General features: G+C 54.7%; 1 protein-coding gene across 2 annotated transcripts in view; it reads right to left on the bottom strand.

Moving 5' to 3' along the window:
- SMAD6 (SMAD family member 6) overlaps positions 1-21,127 on the bottom strand; it is a 75,914-nt gene extending 54,787 nt beyond the window's left edge. Inside the window, exons 1-3 of one of the 2 annotated variants that reach the window (XM_034994767.1) lie at positions 19,116-21,127; positions 11,520-11,576; positions 7,691-7,768 (exon numbers count right to left, since the gene is read on the bottom strand). In XM_034994767.1, the coding sequence (XP_034850658.1) occupies positions 7,691-7,768; positions 11,520-11,576; positions 19,116-19,938 (958 nt within the window). In that variant the 5' untranslated portion in view covers positions 19,939-21,127. The remainder of the gene's footprint in view (positions 1-7,690; positions 7,769-11,519; positions 11,577-19,115) is intronic. The other variant, XM_034994768.1, reaches the window with a different exon arrangement.
- Positions 21,128-21,352: the final 225 nt, after the last annotated feature.

Raw genomic sequence — 21,352 nt, 5'->3', positions numbered from 1 at the left:
GCCATCCAAGGACCTGGTGAGCGTTGTTCGTGCCAGATCTTGGGTTCCCGGGGGCACAGAAGCAGCACAAGGAGCAAGAACCATGTCAGTCCTGCATCTTCCAGGGGGCAGAAAGGGCACCGTGCCAGACACGGGAAATCCCACAGGGGCCAGACGGCCTGAGTTCTGATCCCACTTCTACTGTTTTCTAGCGCGATGACCTTGGGTATATTATTCAACGTCTCTGAGCCTCAGTTACTTCTCCTTTAATTTGGCTACTAAAAGTAGCAACCTCACAGCACTGTTGGGAGGATTCCATGAATGAATACAGGCATGGTACTTAGAGAGAGCCTGACGCAGAGCTCTGCATTAACTGTGATTCTCAAATATGTGTTATGATCTTATGTGTCTTCTCTCACTCTGGATCCCTTTGTCCCAGGCAAAAAAAAAAAAATCATTTATTCCTTCATTCATTTATTCTACAGTGACCCACAGCTATGGACTAGACCCCATGCTGGATGCCAGACAAGGTCCAGAGCCAAGTATATCCCGGAGTTCCTCTGGCCCCAGTGACCACAGTCCCTCTGTTCCAGTCCATTCTTCCGGATTCAGGACAATCTCTCTGGATTCATATTTCCCTATTCCCCCATCTCTCACATATTAACCTTCTAGCCACAAATGAGTTCAGAACACACACCTACTGCACACCTCCCTGCTTCTGCACGAGCTGTTCCTTCTATCCGACATGCCGTCTCTATCCTGTTGTCTTCTTGGTGAACTCCTAGTCATCCTACAAACCCAACCAGAATCACTTTCTCCTTGATGCTTACCCTGAACGGCCCATTCCCACCCCAACAGCATCCCCTGCTCTTGATATTTCTGTGCTGGTGCTGAGCCTCACCCATATCTCCACAGCACTTGAGCACAAGCAATCATTCACCATGCTTTGCTTGCTACCTACCTTTCCTTCTAGACCATTAGCTCCCAAAGGGGAAGGTCCAGGCTTTCTTCACTTTGTATCACCTGCCACTGGCATGCAGTAGGTTCTTAATAAATGATCAATACATTGACTTGTCATCCCAAAGCCTACCATCAGGAAACACACCAGCCCTGGGTTCCTTTGTCAGGGACCCCACAGGGTATAAGGCTGTGTGATCTTGGGCACATCAGTTCCCTCTCTGGGCCTTGGATTCTTCATCAGTCAAGTGTACCCCTACTCCAGTCCCCAAGTTTTAGGGCTCCGGGGGTGGAGGTGGGGGGTGCAGGACACTGAGCCCCTCCCTCTGCATGGCCTTGTCCCAAGCATAGTTTTGCTTTGGGACAATGATAGGAACCTCAGATACTGCAGGCCAGAAGCCCAAGCTCCGTGCACGACCCCGAGGCCCAGGAGCCGGTACCCTCTACCCGGAACATAGCGTTACCAAGGGGCCCCTGAGATCAGTGGCCCAACATACAGCTGAGCAAACTGAGACCGGGGAGGTGAGGTGCTTGCCCGAGGTCATACCACAGGGTAAAGCTCCAAGCCAAGCCTGGAAGCCACTCCAGCATGCTGCTCACCATCCTACACTGCTTCCTGGCAAAACAGGTTGGCCAGAAAACAACCCCCCCCCCACAACTGCCTGGTCCTCCCGGAACTGCTGCAGTCCCTGTCACTGCTGCCTTTTTGCCCCCTGCCATCTCTACTCCAGCCTCAAACAACCAGCCCAGGAAGAATGGGTCCTTGTGTGACCTGCCCTGGAGTTCTTAAGGAGAGAAGGCTTTTTTTTTTTTTTCTCCCTTTGGTTGGTCAAAACTAAAAAAAAAAACACATGGGAGAGGCGTGATGCAAGTTCCAAATGCTGCCCATGTTGGAACCAGAGGTGAATGGTCCTTTCTACCACCGCCCCCCCGCCCTGACAGAGGGCAAGGAGTCTGGGGCCATTTCTGAATTGGACATGGCAAGCTGCTCCTGACCCGGGAGCTCAGCGTCAGTCCTGGCCCACCACCTCCAGGCCAGAGCCTGACCTGGGGGTTAGGCAGAGCAAGTGTGGGCCACACCCAAAAGCCAGCTCTGAATCCGTGGGGATGGATCTGGGTTCAGGTCTAATTGTGCCAGGGTACCATCTGCCTCAAACCCCAGGTAAGACTTCCTTTCTGCTCTCTAAAACCGAGTGAAACCCTCTTTGCAGCTAAAACTCCCCCGACCCCCGCCCTCCCTCCCGTGCTCCCTCCTAAACCACCCACTTGGCGTACAGCACCCCAGACCTACAGGCCATGAGCACTGTCATGTGACAGCGATGTTATCCAGGCTCTGCCTGTCACCCAGGCTCTGTCTGTCACCCAGGTGTGATCAGTTTGTAAAAACTGAGCTGGACACTTACCTATACACTCTATATTATAATAAAAAGTTTTTAAAAATGTTACCCAGGCCCTGGCCTCCCCCTGCCTCATCTCCCACCAACACCTGGTTGCTTTGCTTCCTAACCCTTCTAAATTCCTTTGCTTTTTCAGCCTCAGGCTGTTTTCACACCTCCAGACCTTGGCACCTGCTATTTCTTTTACCTGGAACACATCGACCCACCCCCAAACCTTGTCCCTTTTGTAGGCTCCTATTTATCCCATAAAACCCAACTTGGATATCACCTCTTCCAGGAAGTCTTTCTGGGCTGCCCCCCGACCACACCAAGAGTCAATCACTAACCTCTTCTTCCTCTAGACTGTCTCTTCTACTACTTCTCATTATCACCGTGTCTTCACCTGTCTGTGAGTACCACGAGGATAGAGATCATGTAATTTGTGTTTGTGAGCTCCCAGCTGTAAGCAGAGCGGCTCCCACGCCGTCGTGGCCACATCTACCATATGCCGTGTGCCAAGCCGTGGCTGATCTTGTAAGGGCCTGCCCCAAAGTCCCAAAGCCAGGAAAGGGCACGGCTGGGACTTGAACCCAGGGCCTAGTGGTGCACAGCCCGTGCTCTTCAGCCGATTTTGCTGAAGAGGCTCAGCACACGCTGACTGAACTGAACTGAGCCCCTTGGAGAACAAGGAGAGCTAGGGTCTCTTAGACAGGAGTGTCTGAGGAGAGCATCTTGGGCCCTAGAAGGAGGAAGCAGCAGGAATCAGTACACCAGTGCTCCTCTCCCAGCTTCGGCAGGCGCTGACGACGAACACCAGACAGCACCAGCCCCACAGGGTACCTGCTCAGAGAGCACAGAGATGAAAGGAGGCGGGTGTCTGGGCAGTGTGGACCCGCCGAGGCTGTGACCTGGCTCCACTTGCTTATGCCCGCTGTGCGGCCCTTGGCCGCTCTCCTACCCTCTCTGAGCCTCTGTTCCCAAACTCTGTCCGTCCACAGAATGCAGGAATCCTAGAGAATGGACTGTGCTCTCGAGAAGCTTACAGTCTGGCTGGTTGAGGAAAGACACCCACATGCAGCTGAGCTCCCAACCCCCCTACGTGAGCCTATGTAGCTCCCTGCCTTTACTGGACCTTTCCCTCTAAAAATGAGGGGCTCCCCCTCACTGGCACAGCTCTAAAGAAACAGCATGCTCTGACGACTGAGATACCAGCACGCACATCCAAGGTCAGACAAAGGGACAGCTCAGTCCCTATGACTGGCAGCTTATACCACACCTTGCATACAGTGGGTGCTTAATAAAGCGCTCAGTTATCCAATAGGCACTAGAACAGGACACCAGAGGGGAGTCATTGGTTCCTGAAAGAGCCAGCCCAGTGCTGCACCCCCCAGCCCCATGGCATGGGAGTGAAGCAGGCCTGGCTTCTAAAGCAACACAGCACCTCATGCTCTCATTTACTGGCCCAACGCTCACTCAGCACCCAGCACGGAGCCTGATCTGGCTGCTCCTCACCCAGGGCCTAATGCTCCTTGTGTGGTGCTCATGCTGTTCTAGCCAAGAGAACCCTGCCCTCCTCCCTCAACCCTCCTCAGAATGCTCATGCCTATGTGGCCCTTTGTCCCTCAATTCCTTGAATTATGGCATATTCTACCTTCACATTGCCAAGAAGGGTTGTCTCCCAGCCACTCACACCTTAGTATGAATTTAACTAGCTAACCTTATTGTCCTCCCCCAAACTAGACTGAAATCAAAGGAACAGGAGAAAGACAGAGGTATTGCCATGGGGGGGCGGGGGCGGATAGCCTGAGGGGACTTTAGATAGTCAAGGGCAGCACCCCAGGCCCCGAGTTAGGCCAGGAATCCAGAGTGTCAAGCTTCTGAAGGCACCCCCAAAAGGGCCTTCTAGGCTTTCAAGACTCTGGGCGTCAGTCTTCAGATCTAGTAGAAGCTCTGTATTCTGCCCCTCACTGAGCAATCTTGCTGGAGTCATCTGTCCCCTCTGAGCTTCAGTCTTCTGTTTAGCAGGGATCATGCACCTAGGAGCTACTCAACAGATTAGGTGAGTGTCCTGTCAACCACGCAGCAGGGCGCTGCAACCAGACCCTCTCCTGTCCTGCCGCCCATGTGTCCCTGCCTGCCCCAGCCATGACTGTGCCCAAAATGCCCACCATCCCCCTAAAGTGGCCTCAACAACAGGACAGGAAACTGAAGCAGAGACCTTGGAGCTGGATAAAAATAGGCAGACGGCGCAAGGCAACCGAGTGGGCTCTGTCCTGGGGCTGCAGACATTCTGCTCAAGAGAGGGGCCAGGCTCTCAGGAACAGGGGCCCCTCGGGACTCAGGGAGACAGAAGGGGCTGGGGAAGCTGGCCCGTGTGGGCTCAGGGTGGTCTGCACCACCCTGCCCAGTGGTGACAAGGATGAGCACTGAGCTCTATGCACCCCATCCCTGGTTCTTAAACAGGGCCAGGCTGTCCCCAGGCTCTTTGGATCACACTCCCTTGCCCCCACCCCCCACCGGGGTGTGTCTCTGGGAGGGGGATGGGAGCCCTAGCTGCGGAATGCCAGGCAGGACCCTAAGGGCAGGAGGGCTGGGCAGTCACACCGCTCAGGCTCCCAGCTGGAGCCTGCCACTTACAATTCAGGAATTTGGGCAGCTGGCCCAGCAGGGAGCCTCAGTTTCCCTATAAAATAGGGCGAATCACATCCGTCTCACTGGGTTGCCATAAGGAGTCAATGAGATGGAGGATGACCAGCTCTTAGCAAAGCGCTAAGTAGTGAGTGTCAATAAGGTCAACTGTTGTCAGTAGCAGCAGTTATTATCTGTCCTTGAACATCAAACACCCTGGCCAGGCCCAACACATTCTGCCCGTCAGCTTTCTGACCTCACCTCCTGCCCTGCCCTTGGGCAGGCCCCGCATTCCATCCTAGCCGGATGACTCCTGCCTTCATCCACTGAGACCTGTCACCCCTCTGGGCCTTCCCCTCACCCTGCAGCGCCTCCCTCCCCGAGCCTGTCCTCCAGGGTGACAGCTACCGCCGCCCCAAGCCTAGGAGCTCCCAGGAGGCAAGGGCAGTGCCAACCCACTGGTCCTCTGAATCCCACAGGACGAGTAAGCTGGAAAAGCTGACCAGCGAGCCCCCAGAACGGGAGGAGATGAGTGACGTTCCTGGAAGGTGCCTGGGTGACCACACGGGGAACGCTCCACTCGCCTCCTGAGACAACCTCGAACTCCGACCAAAGCCCAGCAGACCCCATTTGATCCCCCCACCCCCACCCCTGAAACCCCAAACTTTCTCCCCAGTTCCCTCAGCCCCTCAGAATTCCAAGCCACTGGACGCCAAATTTTCTCATGCAAACCATGCAGGCCTCGTCCACAGTAAAGAGCAGCGGGGATCTGCTCACTGGCCAGTACCACACAGTGCTCTAGAATGACTGGGTGGTAATCCCAGACGTGGGGCCCCAAAGGCCGCCAAATCTAACAGCCCCCAGGGTCTCTGGACATCCCCTCCAGAAGGTGCTCTCTCCTGGTTCTTGTAGGTGCTCTGGGGTCTGCTCCTTTCTGACTGAGCCACACACCCAGCCAGCTCTGGGAGGACAGAGATCCAAAGAGACTGTATCTGCAAACAGACCCTGACCGTGGAACTCTAAAGCATCTCCGCAAATGGCAGTTTCCACCATTAACCAGGTGAGGGTGGAAGCAGAGAATGTGGAAAAATTACCCATCCATCTAGACGACCCATGCCGATGCAATCCACCTAAATTAAATACATTCTGAGGGCTGGCAGGGGCACAGAATCATGCATTCAGAAATACTGTTAAGCCTCCTGCTTCAAAATTATAGGCACAGAAGAAAAAGAATGGATTAAAATACTAAGTTCTTGTGCTCATTTGGTAAGGTCTTTCAGGGAAAGGCATTATAACCAAGTAGGGGCCAAAAGGCATAGAAGAAAACCCCAATCAGAGGGGCCACCAGAGACCAGAAGGCAAGGGGACCCACTATGGGACCCTGGGCAAGTCACTTCCTGCTCCAGCTTCTCGTTTTCCCATCTTTGAAACAGGCGTACCTGTTTCATCTCCCACGGTTGTGATGGAATACGGAATGAATCGGGAAGGGCTCGGACCTGGGAAATGGCCAGGCAGCCACGTGCAGCCAGCATCGTGTCCCCCTTAGTCATGGGATGAGGATGGCAAGAATCACAGCCAGAACTTCACGTGGGGGAATGGAGGCTTTGGAGGTACATGCAGCCCTTGCAGAAAAGGGGGACAGGACAGCAGTCAGGAGCACAGTGGCATAGTGGCGAATGACTCTGCCACTATGTGACCCGGGGCCAGTACTTTACTGTTCTGAGACCATGCATGTACAGGGCCGGGGCAGCGGACACGGCCAGAAGGAAACACTCCATAAACAGCTATGGTCACTGCTGTCGCCATTATGCCCCAGGCGTGGGGCAGGGGAAGAACAGCTCGGATGCACATAGAGGCTCTCACCCGGGGAGCCAGCCATGCCCACTTGGGAAGAAGCACCACCAGCCTGAGTGGCTGTCACGCCACGCAGCACAGACCCAGGCCACAAGCCCCAGCTGTCTTCCTAGCACACCCATCCGCCATGCTCCCATAGGGTCCCACAGACCTCCGCACCAGAGTCCCTCCTGGCCCCCGATGACCCCAGGTCACGGCCAACCTCTCGTTTCTTAAGGAAAGCTAGGTTTAGCTATTCTCAGGAATGGGAGGATCCCTGTGGCCAACTTTTCATTGCAGGGGCTTGGGGGACTCCAAACTGGGGTTCTCTCTGTTTCCTAGCCCAGCATCCACCGCTCAGGGAGAGACATGGAAACCACCAGCCTTTGGCAAAATCCTCGCTTGCCAGACCCTCCCCCAAGCTCGTTCTACCCACTCGATTTCCCCCTCTTCTGACCTTCCACGTCTGTCCTTCCCCAGAGTGCGGAGAGGAGGAAAAAGCCACAAAGATAAATGTATACAAACACATGTGTTTTGGAGTCTCTCAGCAGCTGGGACAAGAGGCTCCCCTGCTAAACAGAGGGATGGAGGGTCATGCTAGGCTTTCACCAGGCCCACGAGAGACAAGGTGGAGACAACTGGTGAGCACTTGGTGGAGAGAGACAAGGTGGAGACAACTGGTGGCCCAGCAAGCACTTTCCAAGTGACCAACTTTAGATCTCACTTGTACAGATCGTTCTTAACCCCAAGGACGCCGGCAACGAAGACAGTGAATCTTCCAATCCAAGAGGTGGGAGGAAATGGGAAAAGAAAAGGAGAGAGGAAATCAAAAAGGCCTCCATCAAGCTCCCCGCCCCCACCTGTCCCCTTCTGTGAAGTTCAACACAACAGCACCGTGCAAGGACAGAAATGCCAACCTGAGAATTCACCCGGGGCGGTGATGAGGGAGTTGGTGGCCTCCATTTCAGTGTAAGACAATGTGGAATCAGATAGATCTACGGAGGAAAGAGAAAGACAACTTAGTCGGCGGTGGGGCACTCCTCTCTTTTCTTCTCTCTCACGCATCTGTGTGTGTGTGTGCGTGTGCACGTGTGTGTGCATGCAAGTGCTTGCAAAGGGCACTGTGTCCCTCCCAGCTTTCTGATGCCACTCTGTAACCTCGTCCCATGATCACACGAGACCAAGCCAGCCAGCCCTGGAACTCCACTGGAAAATGCTGAGTCTTGCAGCCTTGGCACCTGAAAAAGTCTCAACTACTCTGACCACAGAAATAACCCAAGTTCAGGGGACTGAGCAAGTAGCAACTTGGAGCATCCGTGGGTAAGGTTAAATTAAGCCCCTAAACAATTCATAGTTGCTGCGCTTAATTACCACCATTAAAATTCTTAAAGTTGTTCCTTCTTGCTTCCTTCCTTTCTTCCTTCCTTCCTTCCTTCCTCCCGCTGGAGCTGGGGAAGCTCTGTTTTAACAAGTTACCAGCCACCCTCACTCTGTCCCACCTGCACCCCTCTAATTAAGGGCTCAAGCATTTGCTCCCAGATTAACTTTTTTTCCCCTCTTCCCTCCTCCATTCCTTAATATCCAAACCTGCTCACAGGGCAACTTTCAACGCCTGGACTGTGTTTTTGTTTTGTTTTGTTTTGTTTTGTTTTTTTAAGGCTATTTTTTTTTTAAGTAATTTTAAGTACTTCATATGGTGCGCATTATTTGTTTTCCCCTGTCTTCAGTGCAGTGAGTGAGATGGGGAAAGGAAAATCTTTTGCACGTTTTCTCTGGAACACTGAGCTGCTACCCAGACAAGCCGATGCCTTTTTGGGCAGGCGGACTCGCAAAATTTTTCCTCTGCTCCCAGCCACGAGGTGTTGTCCGTGTGAAGGAGTCATAAGGCATGTTCTGTGAGGCTGACAGCTCGTCACCTTCTTACCCAGCTCAACCCAGGTCTGGCTCAGCTGGTCCCACCTGGCTCAGGAGAGCCACTCCAAGCTGGGGATTCCTGGGACTAAAACCGTTAGCCAAGGCCCTGGCTAGCTAGAATTCCACTGGATCTGTAGGATTTTTTTTCCCCCTTTTACCACAAGGTTTGGGGAACGGGAAGATGAAACATTAACCAATTTGGGGTTTTTGTTTTGTTTTGTTTGTTTCCCACTTGCCAGATGCTGACTGGGTGTTCTGGGTTTTATTTTGTTTTTTTGGTCTCATGTGATCACAGAGGCTTAGAAGTGAACTGACTTTTTGTTTATGAAAAAGCAACAATGCAAGGAAAAGAAAATAATACAAAAAATAGCTCGGACTATTTATCGGGGCACGAAAAAGTTATCTGCTGGTAAAACGTGCTAGGAGGGAAATAAGGACAGATGGAAAAATCTCTTTAAAATAAAAATAAGACCCACAATGCCCAAGTGGGAACTTCTTAAGAGAGTTTTGCTTTTCATATCTATTGGTCCCGAAGTGTTCAGCGCCCTGAGTCTTGCTGCTACTTCTTGGCTGAAGTAACATCATCGCAGGCTGAACCTTATTTCTAAGGGAGCCACTAGAGAGCCCACGTGGACAGCTTAGTGAGTGAGGGTCCCCAGAGTGGGAATGGTTTCCACCTTTCAAGGCTCTTGAGGCCCTACTGTGCATTCTTCCAAAGCCTCCCATTTACTGCTTCTAGTGACCCCTGACATTGGAAGCAGCGCAGTGGCTGGTAGAGAAAAGAACACTCCCCACCTTGATCACTGCTCAAGCCCCACGGAGGGACCCTGTCTGGAAGCCAGGGTCCCAGGTTTGAGTCCCACCTCTGCCACCAGTCATAAAAATCAGGGCTCACCAACTTTTTCTGCAAAGGGCCCCCGTCATAAATCAAACTTTCAGCCTTGCGAGCCACAGGATCTCTGTGACAGCAACTCAACTGTGTCGCTGGAGTATAGAAACAGCGAGAGACAATGTGGGAGTGGGGGAACACGGCCATGTTCCAGCAGGACTTTTTGTATGGATGCTAGACTTTGAATTTCATGTCATCTTCACGCGTCAGGAAATAGTACTCTTTTGATTTTTTTTTTAACCATCCAAAAAAGTGCAAACCAACCTTAGCTCACAAGCCATACAAAAACAGGTGGTAGGCCATAGTTTGCAGACTCCTGAGCTGTGTGACCACCAGCGGGTGTCACTTCCTCTTTCTAGGCCTCAGTTGTCCCATTTGTAAAATAACCGAGACACCTGTTGATTTCCAAATGGTCACTCTGCAGGGCCAGGCACTGTCCTGATTTTTGCTGCTTCATCTCAGGCTGACCCGCAATTCCTCAGGGTAATGATCCTTGACATTCAAACAGAGGGGCTACATTTACTGAGAACATTTGGGTTGTTTGGGTTTTTTTTTTCCTCCTTCCTCTAATGGAACTAGGGATCTTCTAAGCGACTAGTGCAATTATGTTGACTCGGGAAATGCTGAGACAGGCCCATGAGGGAGGGATGGAGAACGGCTGAGTCGAACAGGGGGCTGCTTCGTGGGTTTCGGCCTCAGCCCTGCTGCTCATTAGCTGGGGGGCCCTCTTCGTCCCTCAGCCAGATCCCTCATCTGTGAAGTGACAGGGTCCCACCAGATGACCTCTTCGGTTCCCCGGAGAACTAAAAAAAGTTCCTCCATCCACGGGATGACCAGACGTGGGGAGAAACAATGAGGAAGTTGCCATCATTAAACCACAGACTCAAACACCGTCATGGGACAGCCTCTGTCCCCCTTGACCAAAGAGGTCAAACTCCTGAGCGGACCTGGGGGGCGCTTCTCACTCCACAGGGGGGCCTGGAAAGCAAACTGGCCTGGATGCCTGAGAGTCTGTGTCACTTAGGAGTGACCTCCCAGACGATGCTGACAGAGGCTACTGGGAAGAGGCCTTTACCAAAAACAAAACAAAACCCACTTCTTGTGGTCACTTGGTGGAATGTATTAGCATCACTGCCATGCTAGCTGACTTCGAGAGCCTGAATCCCACGGGAACTGCCTGGGAAACAAACTTGCTCTCCTGATACTGGTAAAGCCGAACTAACTGGCCCCACCCCTGGGATCCTCCACTGGAGGGTACAGCAGGGCCAGAGAACAAGCCATCGCCACTTTCAAAACCACATGCCTCTACTCCAGAATCTGAGCTGCTCGTCTAGCCCCAAGGTTTTCCAGAACACCCGTTCTGCCTCCAAATGGGACCTGCCTAAAACGATGACCAGCTCCACTGAGCGCACAGAGGGGACGGACCATGCCAGCGACTTCCTGCACCGACACACAAGCTGTCTCCATGGTCCCACTGTTGTTTCTGCCCAGGTGAACTTCTTGGCTTAACATGGGGAGAAGCACACCACTCCTCTCCACAGTGACTTCATGCTCTACCTATCTGTCATAGTGCTAATTACTGCAAGCTAAAAGGAGAGCAACCGAGGGCTGGGGAAGGGAGAGAGGAAAAGGGAGAAACACCAACCCATCTCCAATGAGGTGCTTAAGCCAAAACCCATTCATCTCCCACAGGCCCATGTTTAAAGGTCACAGAGAGGTTAATGATGAGCGGAGGAATTTCGAGATGTAAATAGCCCGCTGCAGAGCCTGGGTCTGCTTTGGCCCAAGTGTAGGTGTGTTTGTAAAACTTTGCCCCAGCGCAAAGGCAGCCAGGCCTGCTTTTCGCCCCCTCCTTCCCTCCAGCCCTTCGGCACTGAGGCTGCACCCCCCCCCCCCCGCCCCCGGATTGAAAGGGAGCTGGGTGGGAAGGAGGACACACTTACCCAGTGGCTTGTACTCGTCGCGAGGAGACAGCCGAGAATAGGGGGGTGGTGGTGATTCTGGAAGACAGGAGACACAACACGTCACGGCTGGGGCAGGGGAGGTCACACCTGGGGGTTCGACCTGGCTTTTGATGATTGGTGTCCTCAAATAATAAGCCCAGCCCCCAGAAAACTCTTTCCCCACCACCTCTCTTTACCCAACGGGGAAGGCCACAGGCTTGGGGTACAGACCCAGACTCAAGCCCTCATCTGCCCCCCCTTTGGCTGTGTGACCTCAGGCAAGTTACTACTTCCCTTCTCTGAGCCTGTCTCCTCAGCTCTGAAATAGGGATAATAACCATCAAGACCTGCCAGGTTTGCCAGGAGGGCAAACGAAGATAATATATGTAAAACAGCTCTTGGTACTCTGGAAAAGTACCTGTACAAACACTAACTGTTGTTACAACAAATGAAACATGGGTGCAGTGAGAGTCAGAGCTAGGATACCTGCCTGATAAAACGCAGGATGCTCTGTTAAATTTCAAGTTTGGATACATATGGCATAATTTCTAGTATACGTATGTCCCATGCCCTGTTTGGGACATACGTATACTAAAAGATTATGTGCTGTTTTTAACAGAAATTCAAATTCAGCTAGGCATTGTCCTTTTATTGGCTAAATTTGGCAACTCTAATCAGAACTGAGTGTGAGAGACACAGAAGCTCCTTTCCAAATAAGCTGCATTATAACTGACATTCTTCGGGGGCAGGGAGGAGGGCAAGACTGGCTAGAGCCCAGGAAGGCAACCCAGCTTCCCAGATGGGAGACCTTAAGCCAGTCACTTCCAGCTAGCTCTCGGCCTCAGTCTCCCACTTTGTAAAGAGAAGGGGTGCACCCCAAGCTCTCCATGGCCTCCCGGCTCAGACCCTCTGTGATTCCTTATTGTCTATGGTATTTTTCTTTTGGTTTCCTTTCATTTGCCTAAAATACTCCTCCTTAAAAACATGTATTTTGTCTTCAGAAGAATTCCTTAGCCTCTTGCTTTAGGGGAAGTAACAATTTGCTAAACTAAGTAACAATTTGCATGAATGAAATGACCCTTCATTTTCCCTAAACGAAACTAAACACCACCAAATCGCAAAAGAAAACAAACCCTCAGTGGTAGTAAAGCGGTAATAACTATTATTAGGCAGGTATCAGTAATGACACAAGGGGTAATAAGTGTTTTTCGCAATTATAATAAGGCACAATTCGTTGTAGGAGCGTTTGTTTTCCTCTGCACACCCAGTGCAGCTTCACTTTTTCCCCACCCAGCTTCTCCAGCCTGAAATTACTTCAACAAAGTCAAGGCTCTGAGGTCTAGAAACAGGGAATCTTTTGTGGACAGGCGTTTGGGAGAAGGAAAAGTGAATCATGGAAGAGCCACTGGGAGAGAAGCAAACATTTGCTGAATGCCTGTGTCTTTCTCCACACCAGGCATTTTCAACTTCATTTATTGTAAGTAATTGCATTCTTTTGGATCTTAGGTACAGCGTGGTTAATCACGCTTCTGGGCACTTCTTATTTCATCCTTTCTCAAAAATAAATAAGGTGGCCATTCTCATTCCCATTTTACAGATGAGAAGACTGACTTACCCAGTTTCCCCCCCAGCCAATCATGGTGGAACTGGAATCGGGGCCCAGGCCCTGACTCTGCTCTACATCCCAAGGACACAGGCAACAAGAGGCACCTTGTATTACACCCCTTCACCCCAGTCATCAGTCCATCACGTGCACAGAAAGTGCTCGGTCAACATGTGCGGACAAAGACGATGGTGACCAGGATAATGGAGAGGTGGGGGCCTCTGCAGACAAAGGTGTGGAGAACAAAGACCTAGAGGCTGAAAGGAGTGACCCAAAGGAGCCCCCCAACAAGACTCCAGGAAGGCAACTATTTGCCTTCAGTAGGAGCCACTTGGCCCACTGGTCCACAGGGTCTTGGAGGGGCGAGAGACCAGACCTGAGTGAAGACCGGCCTCTCAGGACAAGAGGCAAAATGCAAGTGGGGCTACAGCTCCACAGGGAAAGAGAACTGAGGCGGGCACTCCCACTGCACAGTGAGCACTGAGGCCCGGCCGGGGGAGGTGACTGCCCCAGGGCCACACAGCAAACTGGTGGGAGAACCAGAGCCACAGCCAGAAGCCAGGTCTCCTGATCCCCAGCCTCATGCCCTGTCCACTCCCCCACTCACTTATCGGAAGGCCTGTAATTCCTGTGTTAGGGTTCCTTCTGCAAAAATCTGATTGGCTGAGGCTCAGGCCACACACGGTGGGGCGCTCTGGACAACTGGCCTCCCAGATCTGTCCCCCAAAAGTGAAACTTGGCAGCAATGGGCAGTGGCGGCTGGAGTCAAGCCACTGTCACCAACCCCAGCATTTCTCCCAGGGGCTGTTTATCTGGGACCCAAAATGTGGAGGGCAAGAAGGGCTATCAAAGTCCCCTCTTGAAGGAGCCGCCCGAGACTCCCACCACCCACGGCCACTCCCGGGCTGGGTGTGTCCTAATGTGAATGAGGCAGAAAGCAAATCTATAAATTTGAAACGTCCCTCACACCAGCTTGTGAGGAACTGCAAAGCTTTTAGGAGGGACTTGACCAGGCCCCCATTTGCTCCAGCAAAATGGTTCGCACAGAACTGCTGAACAACTTCAGAGGCTGGAAGCTGAATGCTAAATTCCATCCTGGGCAAGTTAAAAAGTATGAAGGCTTATGGACTCCACCCCAAGACACAGGGATTTATAATGTCACATGTTCACCCAGCTCAACTGCTCCTTTTAACTGGTTCGGGCACCTGGGGTCCAGCCAGGTAAAGGACCTGTCCAAGAAAAGTCCACAGAAAGGCAGGAGATGTTATTTTACTTCTGCAAAACAAAGTGGAAGGCCAGGTGGGGACCAATACCGAGTTACCTTTTTTTTCAAACAATTGAGTTCTCATTCACATACCCTAAGGTTCACTCTTTTAAAGTGTGTAATTCAGTGTTTTTTAGTATACTGAGAGTTGTGAGACCAACACCACCATGTAATTACTGGACATTTTCCTCACCCCAAAGAAGCCCTGTCCCGTTAGCAGTCAGTCCCTATTCCCTCAACCCCCAAACCCTAGACAACCACAAATCTACTTTCAGTCCCTATGGATCTGCTTATTCTGGACATTTCACACTAATAGGTTTACATAGTATGTGGCCCTTTGTGTCTGGCTTCTTTCCCTTGGCGTATGCTTTCAAGGCTCGCCCGAGCTGCAGCATCCACGAACTCTTTTATGGCTGAATGATATTCCGTTGTATGGCTGGTTAGCCATTCCTCAGCTAATGGACATTTAGACTTTCTCCATTTTTTGACTACTAGGAATAATAATGATGCTGCTATGACCAGTCCTGGGTGACCTTTAACTGGCACCGCCGCTTCACTCCCAACACTTCCCGGCCCCACGGATCTGGGTGAGGGGAGCCCCAGGTCACTAACTCAGGTGGGCAAGGCGGGTACTCAGGTGGGAGACAAAAGGTCAGAAGAGCAAGTGTGGGCTGCCTCTAGGCCCTCTATCCAGTCCCCTCTTAGGAGCCACCTCAGCACTTACAGAAGTTGTATTGATTTTTCAGTAGTAACTTAGATGCTCTAAACTTGAAGGGGAGAGCTCCTAGAACCCTGCGGGCCCCTCTAAAAGAAATGGACATGAGAGAGAGAGAGACATCAGACACTCCAGCCTCAGGCATCAACTGCAGGAATCTCCTCCAACTTCCTTCAGAAGTAAGCAGTCAGCCAGGGGCCGAGCGTACCAGAAGGTTAGTGCTCAGCTCAGCTCAGCTCAGACGGGCCTCTGGTTAGCCCCCAGGGGGTACTTAGCCTTTTGGGATCTAGACCATAATTCTAAAGCCAGGAGAGTTCTCTGCCTCTCCCAGCGCCTGGTAATGTTTCAGTTTGGGACAATGCCTTCCACCCCCGTCTCTGCAGTCCAGCATCTCCCTTAGGAAAGGATCCACATGCATCCCTGGGCCTCCCAGTCGCCACCCTCCCAGGGGTGGCTGTGGCGGCGGGAGGGGGCCTCCCAAGCAACAGTCCCCTCCACCCCCAGAACCTGAAGGCTCAACCCCCAAGCCCGGGTTGGGAGCCTCGGAAAAGGAGCTCCTGGCGCTTTAAGGCCGGCAGAGCCTAATTGCCCAGATTCCCCCGGCAGCCAGATAAACAGCGCAGCCGGCTGGCGCCAGCAAGAAGCAAACTGCACATTATCACCCCTTCCTCACCTCCAAGGAGGAGCTCCGAGGAGCAGGGCGGGCAGGCCGAGGGGCCGCCAGAGGGGCGGGGCAGGGGCTTGGAAGCCCAACTTGAAATTGATCTCATTTCAAAGGGATAATGCCAGGCCAAATAAAAGGAAAACTTTTTAGCCCATTCTAATTCCTATAGTCCTGGCCTGGGAACCCTGTGTTTTCCTAGGCGGCCTCCTCCAGTCGTTTAGAAGTTCGCTCTTGCTCTGTCTCTTTCCCTGGCGCAATTTGGATAATAGTAATTTACTGAATATAATTACAGAAAAAAAAAAAGTGGTGGAGCAAAGAGCAGGAGATTTATTCCAAAGTTAATAGATACTTTCAGGAGAAAGGAGCTGTATAAACACAGGTTAGAACTGTGATTAAAGTATTTCTCCACATTTCCGTCCACATAGGCACCGAGCTCAGTGAACTGGCTTTTCCCGGGACAGAAAGACACACAAGAGGGAAGGGGAGCTGGGCCTGACTCCCATGGGGACGGAGGTGCTGGACAGAGCCGGGCATAGAGGGAGGACCCCCACTCTCTGAGACAAGCATGGGGGAGAGAGCAGGGCAGGGGAGGCAGGCCTGGGTCCCCTGGAATCTGCCCATCAGACCCCAGGGATTCTGTCCACCGCCTCACTTTACACGTGGGAAAAGAGGCCCAAAGAGGGGAACTGGCCCCACTGTCCCAAAGCAAGCTGATGGATGGGAGCAGGGTTCGCTCTGAGCAGCAGGGATCAGCACTGCCCAGAAAGGGGCCTCCTGGCCACCTGGGCTCCCTGTGGGGGTCCGGTGGGCACTGGGGTGACTGGTAGGGTGCCCCTCAGTTGGCCTGCTGGGTATTCGGGTGTACTCTCCAGCTACGTGCCTGCTCTCCCTGAGTGTGTCTGTCCATCTGTCTGTCTGCCTGCCTGCCCGCCCCACTGCCCCAACCCTCTTCCCCCAGAGCCCTGGAAGGAGCAGTCTCCTTATCAGGATGCGCACGGCTGAGCTCCAGCTATGCACCCGCCCAGCTCCAGGAGCCAGGCTGGCGGCCAGGCAGCAGGGGTGGGGTGGGCAGCAAAGGGCTCCCCAGTTCTCAGTCCCAGCGGCCCAAGCCATCAGGCAGGGGATGAAGCAAGAGGGTCAACCTGGCACCTACTGAAAACTCTTCCCAGACCATCAGTCTTCCCAACTGCCCCGAGGGTGGCCTGAATGGGGGGAGGGGGGAGGGCTGGCAAAGAGGAACAGAACAGACACAGCCCCTGCAACAGTGCCTCCTTTTGGGATGAGGGAGGGAGTCAAGTACCAATGCTCAGTCTAGAATTAGATGTGGAGAATATTCCTAGAGCCACCCACTCACCAGTAGGGAGACTGTGAGGGGAGGTTACTCATCCAAGGTCAAGCTTACTAGAGACCCTGGGACCAGGGCTTTGGGACGAACTGTTCCACTGCAGCTGTACCCCCCCCCCCAAATTGGCCAAACTTGAACCACCACCTAAGTTGGCTTCTAATCCAGGGAGGGAGGGGTGTGCATCCCTTCTGGCTCACACACCTGAGCCTGCCTGGCACCTTGACTCTCAGCTGGCCCTCTCCTCCTCCTCCTCTCTGCCCACCACCTCCTGGAGTCCATCTCCAGATAGAATTATGGAGCTCCTGGAGGGGATCCTGTTACCTACACATCCCACAGCGCTCTGATAGTTCAGACCCAATGACCTGGCCCTTCTTCCCCCGTCTCTGCCCCATCTCCCCAGGGAAGATTATGTTTCTTAAGGGCATGGGTCCTACTCATATTTCTACTCTCCCTGCTATAGCACCCAGCGCCATGCCTGGCACAGAGTAAGTGCTCAACAAATATCTGTGGGCAGACTGACCTGGTAAGAGAGAAAGTAGTTGCCAAGACCTGCTAAAAGCACAGAGCGGGCCCCGCCAATTATCTCCCACGCAACAAAAATGACTGGGGACAGGGCAACCACAAACAGGGCCCCCCTCTCCAGAGTTAGGGAGGAGACAGGGTGGCAGAGAGGAGGAAGCCACTTCCAGGAGAAGCTGTCTGGAAGAGGAACAAGGGGCACACAAAGCCTACCATGGGCCACAGGTCCGGAACTGCCAAAAGCCCTCGAGTCACGCCTGGAGTGACCATGTGGGGACCAGGGCAGCCAGGTCAATGCTGCTTCACCCCCACCCCCACCCCATTAGTGCTCTCTCTTCAGGAACCGCGGAGACACCTGCCTTTCCCCTCTAGCCACTACCCTACATGTGAATAAGACATCTGGGACAAATCCTGGGCCCACCGTCCCCTTCCACACTGGGAGTCCAGAGATCTGTGATCTGACCCTCTATGTGCTCCCAGGCTAGATGCTGACTCTCCAGAGGGGACAGAGACTGGAGGAGTTCAGAGCCCTCCCAGGCCCAACAGCCTTTAATCTTCCAGCAGTCCCACCCCCACAGGAACCCAATGCCACCTGATGCATACACCCCTAAGATGCTATGGGCTGAAATGTGTGAGCCCTGCAGTGCAGAGGTCAGAGCAGGGGAACTGCAAGCTTCTGGGGCCTGCCAGAAGCCTCCACCTGTCCTTACCTCTGCTCCAGAACCCAGGGCCTGCTCAGGTAATCAGGGCTGGGGGTAGGGTGTGTGCGGGAAATCCCAGGAAGAGAACAAAGAAGGGAGGCAGTTCGCAGAGATAAGTAAAATTAATATCTGGCTTCCTCGCCTCCTCCACCTCTAGACCCTCAACTCTAGAAACACTGGACACAGAACTGACAATGAGGAGGACGGCGGGGGCCCTGATATTTGACACCCAAGGGATGCCGGGAGCAATCAGGGCAAGAAGGTGGTCTCCACTCTGAGAGAGCTTTGCTCCAAACTATACAAAGGAACCAGTGTGACAATTTATGAACACTTTTGTCTCTAGACATGAATTGTCTACGCCCAATTTCACAACTTGTATCTACCTGGACATAGGAAAGTACAGCATAGGAATAAGCATATGTACACAAATGCTACAGGCCTGGGCACAGACTGGGGGGGGAGGGGGGGCCGGACGACACTCGTGTTCGGCTTCTCCTAGGCCTGCCCTCCTCTTTCACCGTCTATGAAGTTGCAGCCTACGTTGGTCCCTGAAGCTGCAGAGCAAACTCGAATGCACACCCTCGCAAGTTTGCCCGAGTCTTAAGAAGAAGGTGCCATTGGACACGTGTGCCCCGATACCCACTTCCCGGGCCGTCCTGCCTCCAGGGGCACCGGCGGGTGCAGCCGCAGATCCGCCCGCCCGCCCGCCCGCGGTGTCCCGGACCGAAAGGCCTCGGAACGGGGCGGGGAGGGGAAGCCCCGGCCCCGCCGGCGCGCGCGCTCACCTGGCCCGCAGAGCCGGCTGAAGTGGTAGGGGTTGCAGCACACGGTGGGCCCGTCGGCGGCGGCGGCGAAGCTGTGGCAGCCGCACAGGGGCTTCAGCTCCACGGCGTGCTGCAGGTCGGGCCAGCGGAAGAGGCGGCCGAGCAGCAGCTGCGGCGGCGCGGGCTGGCCGCCCAGGCGGAGGTCGGCGCGCGGCACCAGCACGCAGCCGCCCGGCACGCCGCCGCGGGACTCCACCGCCTCCAGCAGCGTGTCCAGCGAGCGCTCCTTGAGCCGCTTCAGCAGCGAGTACGTGACCGTCTTGAGTTCCTGCTCGAGCAGCAGCAGCCGCGAGCGGGCTTCGCGACTCCGCCCGCCGCCCGCCGCCTCCAGGACCGCCCCGGCCAGGGGGTCGCCGGCGTCCCGCGGCGCGCCCGCGGCGTCCCGCTCCGAGAAGAGACAGCAAGTCACCGTCTCGCAGTCACTTTCGGGCAGCCAGCCCGGGCCTCCCGGCCCCGCCACGTCCAGCGGGGAGCCCCCGGCGCCGGCCCCCGGCTCCGACATGGGCCTCGGGGGGCCCCCTGCGCGCCGGCGCCTCCCCGCGCCCTGGGCGCCTCGCTGTCCCACCGCGTCCCGGGGCCGCCGCGGGGCTACCGGGCGGACTTCGGAGCGGCCGCAGCCTCCGCCTTCTCGTGCCCGCGGGGCCGGCTCAGCTCGGCTGCCCAAGCTCCCATCCTCGTCGTCGACGCCGCCGCCGCCGCCGCCGCCGCCGCCTTCCTCCCGGTCGGGGACCACACGACTTCGCCAAAGTCGCCGCACCAGCCCCGAGCGTTTGGACCTGAACATACGATATCCTTTGGCGCCGGGGGTGGGAGGGAGGCGGTCTCCGGTTACCGGGGGTCCGTTCCCTCAGCGAGGCGCCGGCTGCGCGGGCCGCAGCCCCACATGAAGCTCCGCCGCCGGGCGCCGTGCAGATCGCGCACAGCCTGTCGTCGAAGGGGCGCCGCAGGGCTGCAACATGAGGGAGCTCGCCGGGCCGGGACGGCGGGGAACACGCGCGCGCCGAGCCGCAGTCCGCGCGGGGCCAGCGGCTACATGGACCCCGGCGGCCCGGCTACTCAGCAACTCCAGCCCCGGCGCTGGAGGGGGACTGCAGGCGGCGCCCCGCCAGAAAGACCCCGCATGGGCCGGCGAGCCTTCAAAAGTTGCGCGGCTGGTCCATGAGCACAAAGCGCTCGCGCCGAACCCCCCAGGTGTCGGGGCAGCCCTGCTTTTAAAACCCAAGCGCTTAACTACATGGGCTTTTCCTGCAGGATCCGAAAGGCAGTCTTGTTGATACCCTCAGCTTCCTCCTTACTCCCTGCAAACAGAAAAGGAAAAAAAAAAAAAAAGGAAAGAAAGAAAAAGAAACCCCAAACAAAACCAAAATCCTGGAATTGCATGCACGAAAAGCCAACTCCGTCTCAGGTCCCAGGCGCTAGATGCACTTGGAGCAAGTTTCTCCTGAACGCGGGTGTCAACACATGAGTGGAAACTGTAAAAATCCCAAAGAGCTGTTGGGAATCCTTAATTAAAAATGCAATCCACCGAGGCAGAGGTCGCTGCCCGCCCCACGCTGCGCTCGGACGCCCGGGGCGCCGCGGCTGCAGAGGTCGTCCCCCTCCCCCCTCCACAAAAAGTGCCTCCCGGTGGCCCCGCGGTCCCTGCGAGGTCTGGCGAGGCAGCGCCCGGCGGCTCTTTCTCTCGGCTCGGCTCCCTCGCTCGCTCCCCCGCTCGGCTCTCTCTCTCTTTTTTGTTCTCCTCAAACGCACACTGAGGGCCCCCGGAGGAGCGCCGCGGAGTCATTGGCTGCCTCCCATCATATGCCAGTCTAGACACTTTGGCGGCTCCGCGGCGCTGATTGTTGCGCAAACAAGGTTTCAAGTTTCTTAACTCTTAAAGGAGAACACGTCCCATTGCAGGGCCCGAGGCTCCGAGGGGCCGGCTCCCGGGGCGGGCCGAGCCCGGGCTCCCGCCCCACGCTCGCCCCGGCACCCCCGCCCCGAGCCTGACAGCGCCCACGGCCCGCTTTCTGGCCCGCGTTGCGCCGCGGGCACAGATACGAGCGAGCACACGCACACGCCCGCGCGCGCGCACACACACACACGCGAGTTACACAAACCACGGGTGAGCGGCCGAGGGCTCGGTAGACCCACTGAGACTTGGATGCAAACGGGGCGCTTTGCCTCTCCCTGGCTTGTGCACAAACTTGCAAACACAC

The sequence above is a fragment of the Mirounga leonina genome, unplaced genomic scaffold, assembly GCF_011800145.1.
Source record: "Mirounga leonina isolate KUSES-001 unplaced genomic scaffold, KU_Mleo_1.0 Mir_91, whole genome shotgun sequence".
Taxonomy (NCBI): Eukaryota; Metazoa; Chordata; class Mammalia; order Carnivora; family Phocidae; genus Mirounga; species Mirounga leonina.
The sequence above is the reverse complement of the archived record's forward strand: the minus strand, read 5'-3'. Positions and strand labels throughout refer to the sequence as shown.